At 51.2% G+C, this 16,536-nt stretch overlaps 1 protein-coding gene across 11 annotated transcripts in view; it reads right to left on the bottom strand.

The window, feature by feature from the left end:
• The window catches only part of Otof (otoferlin), a 96,608-nt gene that overhangs the window by 55,064 nt on the left and 25,008 nt on the right, over nucleotides 1-16,536 (bottom strand). For all 11 annotated transcript variants that reach the window (XM_063262553.1, XM_063262552.1, XM_006239833.4 and 8 more), the window contains exon 3: nucleotides 4,130-4,218. In XM_063262553.1, coding sequence (XP_063118623.1) covers nucleotides 4,130-4,218 — 89 coding nt within the window. The remainder of the gene's footprint in view (nucleotides 1-4,129; nucleotides 4,219-16,536) is intronic.

Below are 16,536 nucleotides of genomic sequence, written 5' to 3'. Positions count from 1 at the left end.
CACGGCCTCATTGAGTCACATACTTCCCTGAGGGCTAACTGTCCACCGTGCTAAATTGGAGCTTTGAGATTCTTCCTAGAGAAGCTCCGTAGAAGCTCCCAGTCCCATCTTGGCTTCTCCTCACCTCGCAGATGCACATGGAGCGGGGCACTGAGTACTGCGCTGGGGTCCAGGAGATCTCAAGCCATTGCTGGGGAGTTTCTGTTCTATCTTTATGAAGAGAAGGGGTGGGACTCCGAGTTGATGACATCACAACTGTCAGCAGTGGGCATGAGGGAACGCATTCACTGGCGTTGTGAGGGCTTTGGTTCATCAGTGGCATTAATGGGGTCTTGGAGACGCCCCAACTCCTCACAGACCCTCTGTCACTGCTGATTTGCAGCATTTACCAGTTTCCACAAGGCAAACAGGCATAGCCCAATTTTAATATTCTAATGGTGTAGTCCCTAGAGGAATCAGCCGAGTCTGCAAGCTGCACCTTCAGGCTGGAAGTGGTGGTGGGAGGGCCCTGGGTATATGCACTTCCAAGCACAGGTGGGTGGTGCTGCTACTGTCACTTGGGACACTCAGAGAATCTGTCCTACCCTGAGCTTTTGCTGACAGGCTCTTTTGTTCTCAATCTGAGATGCCCAAGAATAGCAGAAGGAGGTGCTGCAATGTTACAAAACACTCCCCAGGGGGCAGGAGGGAGCCATTCCCCTGCAGTTGCTCAGAGAGCCTCTGGTGTCTTCTACATCTCTTTTCCCTTACAGTCTGAGATCCTAGACTCGGGAGGGGCTTGGGAGGAGAGCTTGGAGAGTGTGAATTTGAGAAAGGACCCCCCTTTACCCTTTACCAGGCTTTCAAGCTTCTTCCAGACACGAGGGAGACTGGCACCACCAGTATTAATACTGCAATCCATTTTGGCTGCTAGACCACACACCACTGCCTGCAACACGCAACAAACTGCTCTCCTGGCCAATCCCCCATTCCTTACTCCTGGGCTAAGCTTTGTGGACATGTGACCTGTCATTCCCTAAGGGAGGAGGCATAGACAGTGGAGGAGTTCTGCTCTGGAGTCAGATGTGGCCTCACCTAGCAGTCCCTCAGGGGGTCTCCACCCCCCCTCCCGGGTAGCTATGTGGGGGTAACTGGTTCTGCAACCCCTGCAAGTCTTATGGTTTTTTTTTCTTCTCTCAAAGATTCTGGTGGGGTTGGGGATTTAGCTCAGCGGTAGAGTGCTTGCCTAGGAAGCGCAAGGCCCTGGGTTTGGTCCCCAGCTCAAAAAAAAAAAAAAAAAAAAAAGATTCTGGTGCCACCCATCCCCCTGGATGCTGGTGTGGGGATCCAGCTCTGTATCGCTGCTGCCCTCTGCCTCACTGTCTCTTCTAACCATTGTGCGTAGCCTGCATTTAGAGGGCTCAGCCAGGGCTGGTCCTCTCTGAAGGAAGGGCTCTAGCAACAGATCCAGGCTGTCCCTGATCCTTAAAGCTATTAAAATAATGGGGGTGGTGGTGGTGGTGTGTGTGCATGCACGCGCATCTGACTAACAACTCCCCTTTCCTCAAATAATAAACATGAATAAATAAAAGATCATAAGTCATAAGACAATAACTTTTGAAACAGACGGTTGATATCTCAGTAAAGATTGTTCGGAACCCACTATCTATCTAGGCCTTGTTCCCCAGGCTGACCACAAGTCCCTTATGTGGTCCTAGAAACACACCCATTAGGAGGGCATCCCTCATGGAGGACCCACAGAGGATTCTGGGAGAAGCCAGAATTGTCAGGTAGGTGGGCAGTGGGGAGGAGGCCTCAGGTGCAGACGGGCTCACAGCCTGGCCACAGCAGAGCGGCAACTGGGCACCAGAATCCTGTCAATAATTTATCGTCTTCCCCTGGGAGCTGGTGTCAAGTGCCCCGGGCACAGTCCGGCTGCCACTGTGCTCCTGGCTTCTGAATTATTTAGGGCATCTGGCATTCTTGGTGGAGGGAGCCATTGCACTTTAAAGTCCTGGTAAGGCTCCATGGGATACATACAATCTCATCCTGATATGTTTTCAGGGAAGTCTCAGGTTTCTTGGAGGAAGCCCTGGTTCTAGGTGGCCAAGCACACTTGGGGACCTTTGGTCCCTGGCCAGGACCTTTCCTCCCTTGTCCCACATCTCTACCTCCTGGCAGCCCCTAACACCACTGGACAGAACCAGGTAGGCCTCTTCTCTAACTCCAAGGGTAGGAAGCCCTGAGCCCCCACCTAACTCCAAGCGCCTTATTCTGAGGTGGGCCTTTACATCCTAGTCTTGCCCAGTAGTGGCTTGAATGATCTTTACGTCATCCTTCTCCAGGCCTGCTTTCTCTTGGGTTGGGGAAGGGAGGGCACAGTAAGGAGACAGGTCACACTTTCTCTCTCTTCCCTCTGTTTTGCATTTAGGAAGACCTAAAATGAACTTTAATGTGTGGTAGATTCACTGTGTGGTTATCCATTGCTCCCTAAAACTTCTAAGTCTTTCAATTTGTCTGCAGCAGAAGTCCTGATGGGCCCAGGCTCTCTGCACTTCGGTGTCTGCTCTGGCAGCCTCCTTTGTAGCAACTCAGCGACCTCTTCAGTTTCTTCCGGAGCATTCGTGTGATATGACAGCTACAGAGGGTTAGAAGAGGAGGTAGAGGACATACGTCCTATCCCAGCTCTCCTAGAGTCTGTCTCTGGCCTCTGTGCCCTAACCAGACTTTCTGTGGTCCTGCCAGCAGGCCTGAAACCTGCTCTATAAGGTTTATCTATTTGGCTCACCTCAGGCATTGGGCACTCAGTCCATCCTGAGACAGCACGGATGTCTGAGAGTTCTCGCTCTTCCACCTGTCTGCTTTCCTAGTAACACAGCCAGGTCCTCGTGTGCCTCTCCTCTTCCCATGACAAACAACTTCTTGAGGACAGAGACTTGCCTTGATCCCCGTTTTAGCAACGGTCATGACTAACACAGAGAGTGAGGAGATGGGCAGGGCAATGGATGAGCGAACAGGGTGGACAGGTGGAATGGATGGATGGGTTCAATGGATGAATGGATGAATGGATAGGGAGAGTTTATGAGTAGGTAGGATGCGTGAATGGGATGGGATGGGATGGGTGGATGAATGAAAGTGGATGAAGAGATGAACGGGCAGGTTGGTGAGTAGCTAAACGACCCTACGACTTCCTCTTGAGGCTTGCATCTACTTGCCATGAGGGTTAGGTCCGCTCTCCATGTCTACCCTCCCTCCCCACTGCTGAGTCCTACCAAGCCGCCATTGAGCTAGCACTGTCACATCTTTTTTCACACCTTGCAGTTCAGCCATGATCTCCTACACGTTACATACTACATGTTAACATAAGATCGATGAATTCTTGAGCCCGAGGCAGTGTGTCTCACTTTGCTTATGTTTAGCCACCATTCCAGCACCTTCTAATGTGTGTCACCCACAGAGAATGGGGCTACTTCAACCACTCAGCTTGTAGGATAAGACTCGTGTGGTGAACGTCATTCCCAGAAGGGACGCTCCACGAGGGTAGGCATCTCTCTCTTTAGTACCTAGTTCAGTTCATGACATATGGTTTGCGTAGCATAACTGTTCGTTGAGTGAATGAATGAATGGATCTATCTCATTTAATTCCCATAGCTGTTTTGAGACAAACTCTTATCTTTTCCACATGTGAGTACAGTGAACTCAGAAGGGTTATGTAACCTGCTCAGGCTCGCACCCTAAGTCATCGGACCAAGTGTCTGAGACCATGTCTGCTTCCTACACCATAGCACTGAATGGCCTCTGTAAAACGTCATCCTCAGGGACACAGGCTATAACAGCTCTCTGACTTTTAACTTCTCTGGTGGACTACCATCTTCCAGTATGAGTGAGGAAGAATCAAAAAGAGCAAAATGGAGTTTTATGGGGAGAGAATTGATGGGTGCACAGGAGGGTGAGGTGCTCTTGGTTGGCAATGGCTGGAAGGACCAGGGTACTTAGAAGACCCCAGAAAGGAGCATAAAGGAGAGCAAAGACCAGCTTAAGGCCTCTTAGGCCTTTAAAGATGGCCCTGGAGTACAGGGTTTCTGTTTTAAGCCTACAAAGAGAAGGTGTCCAAGAATCAGGCTGGACCCCCAGCAGGCCCCACACTTACTTGTTGCTGAAGACTTTGCTGTAGTTGAAAATCTGAATCTCCAACACTTCATTCCTGTCGATGCTGCTAGCCACTGGCCACCGGAATGTCTGGGGAGAGAGAGGGACAGCTGTGGCCTTATGGGCAAATAGCAGGCAGTTGGGGCCTCCTAACAGCCAGGGTGACCCCTTCCATGGGATCCCCAGGGACAAAGCAGCCACACTCTCACTCAGTTGCCATAGCTGCCTTGTGTGGTGGATATTCTCACCCACTCCTCTTCCAAAGACGGTGCTAGAGAGGTTTGTCAGGCTGCCAAGGTCACAGGGTAAGGGGGGGGGCCCTAAGCCTAAGAAGGACTTCTGACTGCCAGCCATGTGCTCCTTCCACTGCCTCCTAGCTCCTGTGAGAGCAGAGGAGGGTGGTGTGGCCAGGGTGTGGCTGGGCTCCAGTACACACAGACCACCGGTGGTTCCAGGATGAGTTGACTGGAGCCCTGGCTTTGCGGCTCTCGTGAGTCATTTGCATCTGTCCAGGCTCTGCCCTGGTCACCCTCCATCGTGACGGTGTGAACAGTGGGGACTCATGGGGCAGCTCTCTCGTGTTATAAGGGTCAGACCTACTGTCTGTGCCCAACTTACTGTTTCTCTGCTCACACCCCTGGAGACGTCTCTAAGTCGATAATAAGGATGGCTTAGAAATTCAGTGGGTCCTTTCCTAATGGCCAAAGAGTGGCAGCTAGAACCCAGTGCAGATCATAAAGGGATTTGTTCTCTAGGGAAAGCCAATGACGGGCAGAGCCCAGCACCTTCTTAGGGATTCCCCAGGCTCTGTCATTCCAGTCCTTGCCTAGCCTTCCTCCTTTTAGGAACAACAAAAACAACTGGGGAAGAAAAAAAAAGAAAGAAAGAATTTCATCTTGTGTACATTTGTCATATTCCCTACAGAAATAGCTTATAGCCATCACCCTCAAGAACATACAGGTTCCTAGGGACACCTGCCTGCCAGTAAGTAGATGGCCTGTTTTGCTCCCTGGTCTTTGCTCCTGACCCCCAGAGACCCTGCCTTCTGAGCAGGGAGCAGCCTGGCCTGCTTCTGTTGGTAAATATGGAATTTATTATCTGTGGGCCAAACTGGGCAAAGCCACTAAGAAGATGCTCACTCAAAAGGCTGCCAGCCAGGGAGGCTGTAGGGCTGACACTCCAGTAACAGGAGACAGGGTGAGTTAGAGCCAGGGCTCCAGGATGGGATGCTACCATGACATAGGCCGCTCAGGTCTCTTGAAGATCTCATGATATAACATAATCGAGGAAGCCCGCATTTGTAGATGCCTCCCCACCACCCCTCCCCAGACCCCTGTATGCTGACGGCATCCGTAGCAGGTCAGAACTTGTTTCACAACAAGGGCAAGCCGCATCCATTGCAGAGACCACACCCCCATGCCCTGTTAAGCTGGAGGGATGGGACCCACGCTCACTCCAGGTCTGGTGCATGAAGCATGAAGCATGTGGCGTGTGACGGGGAGTCATGGAGTTGTGGGGAGCAGGCCTGGGTAAGAGTGGGGTTGAGGTCGTGTCCAAACCCTGGGAATCTCTACCAGAGTCTGCAGGAGTAGGATCGTGTCCTAGGATCGTGTCTGTGTCCGGATCTTCCCCGCCCCTGCTCCCTGCATGTCCTGGCTCACATAGACCAGTGCCTCCACCTTGGCCCCACAGGAAGAGGTCACAGGTAGCCAGGTTAAACTTTCTTCCCCCTTATAAGGTCATGTCCAGCAGCACCTGGAATTCCTCCTTATGCAAATGAGGCATCCTAGGACCCTGGCCCAGCCCAGTGATGTACACTCACCCCGAAAGCCTCTACCTACTCCCTAAAGGTTTAAATAGCCTTTGTTACTCCCAATTAAATGAGCTGATCAATAAAGCCTGCCTCCCGAGACACGAGACACATCTGTTTCTCTTTGTGCTAACCCATTGTGGCCTGCGGTCTCCATCACCACCAGTGGCACGCCCCACTTCCCTCTCAGGCCACCTGTCTGATCACGGGGCGATCATACCATTATGGGAAAGGGAACAACCAGGACAGAGGAAAGGGTCAGAGAAAACTGGTGTGGGCTGGAATCTGTATCCTTCTGGGATTTGCTTTGTTTGCCATCCCAGGCTGTCCCAGAACTTGAACATCCCCCACCTCCTAAGTGCTGGGTTTCAGGCTTGCACCATCCCATCTGTTTTATTCGGTGCTGGGGATTGAACTCCCTGTCGTGCATGCTGGGTGAGCACCTTACTGACTGAGCCACACCTGCAATCTGGCTGGACTTTGGCTTAGCAGAGTGACCAGCAGGCACCAAGAGCTGCCTATCTATTGAGAGATGATCCCAGGGGCTTTGACAGACCAGGCGGAATGCAGTGACTTCAGTCTGAAAAGTGTCCTATGTTCCCTACCCATTCCAGACCAGGAATAACAGTGATAATAATGACGATCGCTGTTTACAGAGAACTTTACGTTATGTAGCAGGCTGAAGTCTTTTCCCACGTTAATTTATTTAGTCTTTCCAACAGACCAGGAAGCCGGTATCTGCCTGGTTTCATGGGTAGAGGAGCCACGGCTCTGAGAAGTGGGGCTCAGAGAAGTGAGGAATTCTGCTGGTGGCTGAGTGGACACTGCTGAACAGAGGCTTCTGAGAGCTGGCCCTGTAAGCCTACCTGCCGTTCCAGCTGGCCTTCCTTCTCCCACACTGGGGACTTTAAGGTTGGGGCTTACAGGGCCGTCCTGGCTGCTCAGCGGGGAAACTGTGAGGGCTAGTTAGCTTTATGTCAACTTGACCCAAGCTAGAGTCATCAAAGAGGAGGAAACTATAAGATGGGGCTGTAGGCAGGCCTGTGGGGCATCTTCTTAATCAGTGATCAATGGAGGAAGGTGCAGCCCATTGTGTTGGTCCTGAGTTCTATAAGAAAGCAGGCTAAGCAAGCCATGGGGAGCAAGCCAGGAAGCAGCACCCCTCCATGGCCTCTGCATCAGCTCCTGCCTCCAGGTTCCTGCCCTGTTTGCCTTCTTGTCCCAACATCCTTCAGTGATGACCAGTGATGTAAAAGCAGAAGCCAAATAAATCCTCTACTCCCCGAGTTGCTTTAGCCACAGTGTTTCATCACAGCAACAGCGACCCTGATGTGAGCATGAGACAGAGAGAGGCTGGAGGTTGGTGGGGCTCCTGGAAGCCTCAGGACCTGTTTCAGCACAGCTTTGGCTCCTGTTGTCTGAGGCCTGCAGCGCTCAGCTCAACTTGGCTCCACAGAGCATGTCGTTTTCTCAATGGAGTTACTTAGACAAGACTACAGGGAGGTAAAGGTAAAGGTAAAATGATTCATTCATTAGCCAGGGGCCCAGGAAGAGTATGGAGGGGCCCACTGAGGCTGTGGTTTTGGGGTGACTCAGGCAGGGTATTTCTTCCAATTGGGGGTTGTGAGTGGCTCCTGGAACTGGTAAGAAAGGAGTGGGGGACACTGGCAGTGACCCTGAAAATGGCATCTCAGAGAAGGATGTATGGACACAGTGGCAACAGCAGGGTCGGGGGAGGAAGTGAAGGCCTGATATAGGAAACTCACAGAGAGACCATGCTGGCTTCTGCTTGTCCCCCACTGAGGTACAGTTCAGTGAGGTCATAAGAGCTGACAGGACACAACAGCCTGCTCCTCTGCCTCTGCCTCTGCCTCTGCCTCTGCCTCTGCCTCTGCCTCTGCCTCTGCCTCTGCCTCTGCCTCTGCCTCTGCCTCTGCCTCTGCCTCTGCCTCTGCCTCTGCCTCTGCCTCTGCCTCTGCTTCTGCCTCTGCCTCTGCCTCTCTCTGCCTCTCTCTGCCTCTCTCTGCCTCTCTCTGCCTCTGCCTCTCTGTCTCTGTCTTTCTTTGTCTCTGCCTTTCTCCGTCTCCATCTCTCATTGGTTTTCACTCCTGATTGCTCATTAGCCTGATTTCTGGAAATTTTTTGAGGCTCCTGGTCCCCAGCTTTGGTCCTGATGGGCCTAGAGTCTCTATGTGAGATCCAGGCCCTGTGTGGCACTTGCTTATTCCACCTCGCTGTGTGATATCAGACGCCATACTATGATGCATTAATGAGACCCTCACCAGATGCTGAACAGATGTTGGTGCCATGCTCTTGGACCTCCAACCTTAAGAACAGCAAACCGGGGGTTGGAGATTTAGCTCAGTGGTAGAGAGCTTGCCTAGCAAGCACAAGGCCCTGGGTTCGGTCCCCAGCTCCGAAAAAAAGAAAAGAAAAAAAAAAAAAAGAACAGCAAACCAAATATATCCTCTATGCTTTAGAAATGACCCCGTCTCAGCTATTCTGTTACACACACAGAAGATGGACTGAGACAAATATATATCTCACAGGGCTGCTGCAAGGACCAAATGAAATCACACTAGCGACAGGATGTTATGTGGAGAGAGAACCTAGCATGGCAGAAATGAAAGTCATTATTCGTTCAGGCTTGTCTCTCCCCTCCCCCGACCCCCGAGGGGCTCTGTGCATGTTGTAGCCAATATGTCTCCCTGGCCCTCCTCTGCCCTGCTCTGCCTCCCTCACACTTTATCTGCCTTGGTCTCCCCATGTCTTCTGCCCCTCTATTGCTTGTCCTCATCCTGATTTCATTTCTCTATGTCTCCCTTTGGCCGCCATTTCCCTCTTTGTACCCATGACAGAGATGCACACAGACATGCAGAGAACATAGCCAGATAAGGTGAAAGAGTTTAGGGGTTTAGGGGTTCCCAGGAGCCATCATTCACTCTATGCCCCGTGACCAGACCATGCTACTCAACTCCTGAAGTGTCTGACTGAAGGGAAGGGCTCTGAGGGAAAGTTTCTATCTCGATAGTAAACCTCGGGCCATTGCTCTCTAGAATCATGGCAAAGATGCCCTTCAGTGGAGAGGACTTGAGGGAGAAGCATCCAAGGGCACACAGCTTATTGGTGACAGAGGCAGGATTAAGCTCCAGTCTCCAAGCTTAGCTCAGGTCTTACTTCCCAGCACTGGGCTGTCTCCTGGGTGATTAGAGAGGACTGAGTTTTGGGGCATGGGGGTGGGGCTGTAATTCTGATTGTCCTTCTAGATTGACAGCTGGAAAACCATTTATTTATCAAGTGCTGACCAACTACCAGGCAGCTGCTACCACTTGACACATAGTGTACTAACAATTTAACCCCACTTCACAGATAAGGAAACAGAGATTCAGGATTTGCCCAGCAATGAAGCTTATTAATTGATTTTTTAATTAGATCAATCAAGAGGCAGAATGTGCAGACTCAAACCCTGGTGCCGATATTTAGCAACTATGAGAAATTGGACGAGTTACCACACATCCCAGTACCCTTATATAGAGTATGGATGGTACAGCACCTAACCTTGGCTCAGGCACAAGGTAAACACTTGGGAAGAAGCATGGCTCTGCTGTTATCTGGGGGTGCCTGCTCCCAGTCCCCCTCTCTCCTTTTTCTCCGTGACATCTCTTTTCACAAGAGGGAGTCTGCAATGCCACTCCTTGATTCTAGGCTGGCCTATGGCTGCCTTTCACCAACAGAAGGTGGCCACGTGAGGCTGTGTGGCACCTAGACCTGGAGGCTTCCATTCTTAATTATCTTAGAAGTCAGTGGTACAGGAAGAAGTCCAGGCCATCCTGTTGGAAGAGAAGCCTGTGGAGAGGGAGGCCCTGGAGGATGTGAGGTCAGAGGAGACAGAGAGGACCCAGATGGATGTCGGGACACTATCACAGCCGTCCCAAAGACAGCAGTGCCAGAATCAGAAGCCACAGTAAAGCACAGAGGCTGTCAGTCCCTGGGGGCTTGTTACACAGCAGTAGATAGCTGTGACATGATCCCATTCTGTCTGTGATTCTCCTTGTCAGGTCTGGGTGAAAATCACTTCTCACCAGCAGCAGGGCTGGGCTCCATGCCCCTGCCTCAGTCTCCTGCTCCCCCTCCTTCCCATGACGGTCACTGTGAGAGCAGTCAGAGCAGGAGCAGAGGTGAAGCGCAGGTGACTGCCTGGTTCACCGGGGCTTCCCCACACTCTCTTACATGGTCTGGTACACAGTGGACTGTCAGCAAACAAGTCTCAAATAGTAGGAGATTATAGCACAGACACCGTCAGGTGGTAGCAGGAGCTGTGAGGCTGGCCAGGCTTTTGGGAGACAGCCAGGACACAGGAAGTGCTCAGTTAATGGGCCATTTATTATAGTTGCTATTGCTTTGCTGTTTGTTCCAGGATCTGGGCAAGACTTGGCTTCTTGACGACAGACACTTGAGGGCTGCAGAGGCTTCTGGGCACATAGGGCACTTCCCCAGCTTGGCAGCAGCGTTCGCCTAAGTCTCTTCCTGTGCCCTTGCAGGTGAGGGGGGGTGGCTTTTATATCTGGAAGTGCCCGGAAAAGTGGTTGCCAATGAAATCCAACTCACTATCTAATATCCTGCTTCATTCGACCCCCAAGTCAGAGACCCCGGCCCTGCTAAGTCAAACATTGGTCTCCCAGATGTCACGGGCCACCACATCTCATTCAAGGGCACATGTTTGCTCAGCATTCTTTGTGTATCAGAACTGTGAGTGACTTTGTGTGGGATGCAGGGATACAGGGGTGAAGGGATGCAGGGGTGAAGGGATGCAGAGATGCAGGGGTGAAGGGATGCAGAGATGCAGGGATGCAGGGGTGAAGGGATGCAGGGGTGAAGGGATGCAGGGATGAAGGGATGCAGGGGTGAAGGGATGCAGAGATGCAGGGATGCAGGGGTGAAGGGATGCACAAATGCAGGGATGCAGGGATGAAGGGATGCAGAGATGCGGGGATGCAGGGGTGAAGGGGTGAAGGGATGCAGAGATGCGGGATGCAGAGATGCGGGGATGCAGGGATGCAGGGGTGAAGGGATGCAGGGGTGAAGGGATGCAGGGATGCAGGGGTGAAGGGATGCAGGGGTGAAGGGATGCAGGGATGCAGGGGTGAAGGGATGCAGGGATGCAGGGATGCAGGGGTGAAGGGATGCAGGGATGCAGGGATGCAGGGATGCAGGGATGCAGGGATGCAGGGGTGAAGGGATGCAGGGGTGAAGGGATGCAGGGATGCAGGGGTGAAGGGATGCAGGGGTGAAGGGATGCAGGGATGAAGGGATGCAGGGGTGAAGGGATGCAGAGATGCAGGGATGCAGGGGTGAAGGGATGCAGAGATGCGGGGATGCAGGGGTGAAGGGGTGAAGGGATGCAGAGATGCGGGATGCAGAGATGCGGCGATGCAGGGATGCAGGGATGCAGGGGTGAAGGGATGCAGAGATGCAGGGATGCAGGGGTGAAGGGATGCAGGGATGCAGGGATGCAGGGATGCGGGGATGCTGGGGTGAAGGGTGTTTCCAGGTTCTGGAGATGTACCTAGATGGCTCTGAGGACAAAGTGAACTGAAGCAGCAGGCAGTGAGACTGTTTACAGGAGCTGGGGGGTGGTTATTAGTGGTGGAGGAAGAAAAGGTGATCTCTCTCTGGAACAGCCTTAGGAGCACTTGAGTGTCCGGTTGTGACCCAGTTCACCATCTGCAGACTTGGGCTAACCTGCCTGGTAGTGGCCGGGCCACGGAGTTCTGTATCCTATCGCCCTCAGGGATCTGGGACTCCACAGGGTTCCCTGATATCTGTGGGAGGATGAGCTGAGTCATCCCTGGCTTGCCCCCTGACCAGGTGTGGGATGTCCTGTCAGAAGGCAGCATCCTCAGAGGGCACAGACCCTCATGCTTGAGCTGAGTTTTTCCTGTAGAGATTTGGGGTATAGTAGAAATGTCCTGGGGGCTGAAATACCTGGGTTCTAGTTTTATGTTTGTGTTCCTCTGGAAGTCTCAGGGAGCCCCTTCCCCTCATAATCCACTTTGACTGGTATACAATAGTGAGGTCCACAAAGAAACCTCTAAGGTGCCTTTAAGTACTCTGCGCCTTGCCTACTGCCTATCTTAAAGCCTAGATCTAGAGGTCTGTGCACAATGCTAGCTCCATTAAGCACTCCAGATCTGGATCCAGGCCTGCTAGCAGTTACAGGAGCCAGACTAGCAGGCATCCATTTCCCCCCGTGTTCTGAGTGCTTTGTGTTAGGCCAACGATGAAGAGACAGGCACATTTCTGTCCCTCTCGGAACTCAGCCTATGACTTCCAGGTAAGCAGAAGCGGGAAGACAGGCCCAGGTTCCCTGCTTAACCATTCCCCAGGCCGAACATGGCGCTTCACCTGAACTCGGGAGGCGCAGGTCTACTTTTGCATGTACTGAACACCGAGAGCAGCACTGAATCCTTATCCACCCTACAAGTCACCCTTGGCCCTGGAATCAGACAGACTGGCATTCAACTCCAGGCATGGCTCCTTGTGACCTGGGGATGCCGTTCTTTGAGCCAGCCATACAGAGCAGAGTGCTCAGGCAAATCTCTCTCCCCTTAGACTGAGCGTTCAGGTCTTAGCATTGGGCACTAGGGAAGCCTGGTTCACTTGAACAAGCCAGCCAGAATCTTGAAGGCCGGGACCTACTTAGGGATGGGTGGATGGGTGGGAGGTGGGGTTGGAGGGTGGCAGGGCATAGGGGTTAGGGTATGGGGTGGGGTCCAAACAGTGCCTGTGTTAAAGCCAAACTGGGCTGGGCTTAGACAGACTTGGCATGCTCCTTCAGCCCACCCCCCCAGCATTGCCCCCCACCTCAGCTTCTTCAGAGCCACCAGCTCAATGAGGGATCTCGGGTTCCAGCCCCTAGGAAAGGGGACACCACCTGGCTCTGTTTCCATCGCTGTAGGAGGGGCATTGTTTTTCTCACCAGCTACCTCCTGCCCACTCAGGTTGCTCAGTCCAAATGGCTCTCTTACCTGTGTCTTAATCAAGCAGGCGCCCCTCCCTTGATTGGATTCCTCACCCTAGAGAAGAAGCCTTTATTTCATTTGCAAGGAGAATGCCCCCTCCTCATTTCACAGATGAGTCCAGGACCCATAACATTGTTTCATGAGGGAATTAGAGCCCAAGTCTCCTGACTCTAAGACTCCCATGTATCTCTCTCTCTCTAAGCTAGTTCCCAAAGGTGGTGGGCAGAAGACAGAGACAGAAGAGACCCTTCATAAAAATACCTTTCCCAGACTTGTTCTGGAATGACTGATGGGTAGGTCCTACCAGGAATAGCCAGAGGAACGTGGGATTTGTCTACCTGAGGCACAGAAATATCTCCATGAGCTCTTTGGGGATCGAAGAGTTGTCCTTCCTGCCTTGTGAGATGTGACTAGTGATAGCCAGGCTATGGGTCCCTTTTAGAGGAAGGCGAGAAGCCTAGTTCCTGTGAACAAACCAGCCACAATCTTGAAGGCCTGGGACGGGTTTTTATTGGTGTACCCAGAGAGGTCCTCAGATCTAGTCTTGGTGTTCACTTAGAGTCCTGGCTTGGCTACTTCTATTCTGTCACCTTGTAAGGGATACCTACTCTCTGGGACTAAGTGTCATCATCCATCAGTTATCACGTGGAGTAGATGGAAGAGGACGGCTCAGATAGTGTATCACCCCTAGACCCATCCCCACACATATCAGTAGGTCTCCATTACGTAATAGCTGTGAATTTCCTGGCCACCACCCCCTCTCCTAAAGGCCAGGTAGCAATGTGAGCAAGCTTCTCCCCATCTGGTGGTGGCTCTTGATCCTATCAGTGTCTGCCAGAGCTCCCAGGCTTCTGCTTCTTCCCATGGTCACTGAACACTGTCCCAGAGACAGCCCTATATAAAGTTCCTGTATTGAACAACCTTATTCTCCCACCAGCTCAGGGACCCTCTGACACTCAGAATATGCCCCATGCAGATGTCCGGTGGCATCAAGGACATCCTCCACCTGATCCGTGTTGGGCTTCTCTGGAAAGAGGAAGGACACAGTGATTAACTTTGAATGTCAGGTATTATCTGTGGCTCAGGTGTCCCGGGTTGCAGGGCATGGAAAGGGGTGGCATTGTCCTTCGAAAGGGCATCAGGTTGCTCACTGCCTGGGACTTGGGTTGTTAGGGCTCCTAGGAGTCTTGAAAGGGGGGAGTTAGGTGCTTTCTATAGGCCCAGGAAGGCAGGCCTGTGAGAAACTGATCTGGAGCCCATGGCTGAGTGAAGGAGGTGGGGATGGGAGCCAACAGATGTGCAGTGGAACAAGGCCTCATGAGAGCCGTTTATGCAGTGGGGTATCTTTATCACAGGTGCCCCTCATTCTGCTTGTTGTCTCCCAGAGAGAATGCATATCTGTCCCCAGCATGGTGTGACAAATGTGGAAACTGAAGGTAAAGTGAAGTTAAAAGCTTCACAGACAGCAAGGAAACAGGGAAAACAAGACCAGAACACCCAACGGTATTGGTGAGGAATCCAGCTGTCCTGGGATTGAGGGACACACTGAGTGGACAGGCAGTGCCCTTGTGGCTGGGGTGACGAAGCACAAGATGAGACCCTGCTTTTCCCATCTCCAGCTCTGGGTCTGAACTCCCAGTTCTCGTACACGATACTGGCCCAGGAGGAGGGAAAAAACTGGTTTGGGTGACTCCTCAGCCCCATGGATCAATTGGACCACAAGTCTACCACGAGGTCCTTCTCAGCACAAACAAAACCAGACATGAGAGGCAAATACCAAGAAGGGCAGGCTGCTCTGAGGGCCTAAGCCAAGATGGTGTCTCAGGACTGTTATTCTTACCTCCAAAGTCAACCTTGAAGAAGCTACAGTAGCAGGAGGGACAGGGAGATTCCAAGCAGACAGAAGAAAGGACAGAGACATCTAAGCTGTTTGAGCTGGTGGCTGTTGGAGGTTGCCAATGTGAGGCAAGAGGTAAGGGAGGAGCTGGGCAAGGATGAGACCTAAGGCTGAGGAAAAGCTTGCTATGATGTCATCTTATTTCTGATAAAGCTGTGACAAGAGCCTTCTGAAGCAGGAAATAATACATGTAGGTGTTGATAGGCCAGCAGCTCATGTCTCTCGAATCTCAGAGTAATGGCCAATGGTGTTTCTCCTCAGAGGTTCCAAGAGGAAATCCTGACTCTGGTGAGGAGTCTACACATCTCTGTTGTGACTTGGGTCCACTCCTTTCAGACCAAAGCGTCTTCCTCTCAACTGCCCATTCCGGGACAGTGCACAGAGTGCAAAGCACTTGAACAGTACATCTCCTGTGAGAGAAAGAGCACTCTGAGAGCTGTTACCATCACAGCAGCGTTGGAAGTACACGGACATCTGGCTATGCATTATCCATAAGGAGTAAGGGCAAGGAACCATCACAGAGAACAGATAGTGCTCTGAAGGACCGACTGCAAGCATCTCCTCAGGAGACAGTGGGAAGGGATCAAGACAGACAACAGGAAAGTCCAGAGATTCAGGTCTCAGAAGAGAGAACAATAGCTTTAATAAAGAGTCAGGGGAACTGACTGACTTAAAAAAATAGTAAACAAAAGTTAAAAAGCCATAGATTTGTAAAAGCTCACAAAACCCTGCCAAGTAGGAGCAAAAAGGAAAATCTACAACTAGACCCATCGTAATAAAATTGAAAAGTAACCAGGGCATGGGGCTTGTGAGGCGACTCAGTGGATAAAGGAGCTTGCAGTGAATACTGGGGACCTGAGTTCAATCCCCAAACCCACCTGGTAGAAGGAAAGAGCTGCCTCTTACAAGTCTTTCTTGGACTTCCACATATGTTGGTGTGTGACCCCCCCTCCCAACTAACTAACTAGCTAACTAACTAACTAACTATCAAAAACAAAAACTATCCAGGACAGGCTGGGATGTAGCTTAGAGACAGGGAACTTGATTAATGTGTGCAGGTCTCTAGGTTCAATTATAAGGAGACACACCCATGCGCACCCACACATGTGTATGTACATATCAAATATATATTTATGTATCAAATATACATGTTATATATATGTAATATATATATATCTCAAAGGTAAAACAATATGGACATGTATATGAGATATGAGATTCATGATTCAAGTAGGAAAAGGAGATTGCCCACAGAGCTCTAAGAATCTGTCATCAGGCTTTTGACCCATAGCATAGAATTATACGTTTTCAATTATGGAAAAAACCCTTAAACTTAGAATTCCCAATCTAGTGGAACTCTTAAATTTGATTAAGTAAGAAAGATATTCTCAGATTCATTGGGCCTGGAAAGGAGTACCACAAAAAGACTGAATGACTCCTTTGGATGAAACGCTCAAAGAAAAAGAGGACCAAGATCCAAGGGATCCTTCAAGAGATCTGAGAAATAAAGATATCAGATATTTTTATTTTATTTTTTAATTTTAGGAATATGGGTGTTTTGCCTGTCTGGATGTCTATGCACCACACCCACACAATGCCCACAGAGGCCGGAAGAGGGTGTTGGGCCCTCTAGAACTGGAGCTACAGACATTTGTGAGCTGTCACGTGGGCGCTGTGAA

This window comes from Rattus norvegicus, chromosome 6 (assembly GCF_036323735.1).
Source record: "Rattus norvegicus strain BN/NHsdMcwi chromosome 6, GRCr8, whole genome shotgun sequence".
NCBI classification, from domain to species: domain Eukaryota; kingdom Metazoa; phylum Chordata; class Mammalia; order Rodentia; family Muridae; genus Rattus; species Rattus norvegicus.
The sequence above is the reverse complement of the archived record's forward strand: the minus strand, read 5'-3'. Positions and strand labels throughout refer to the sequence as shown.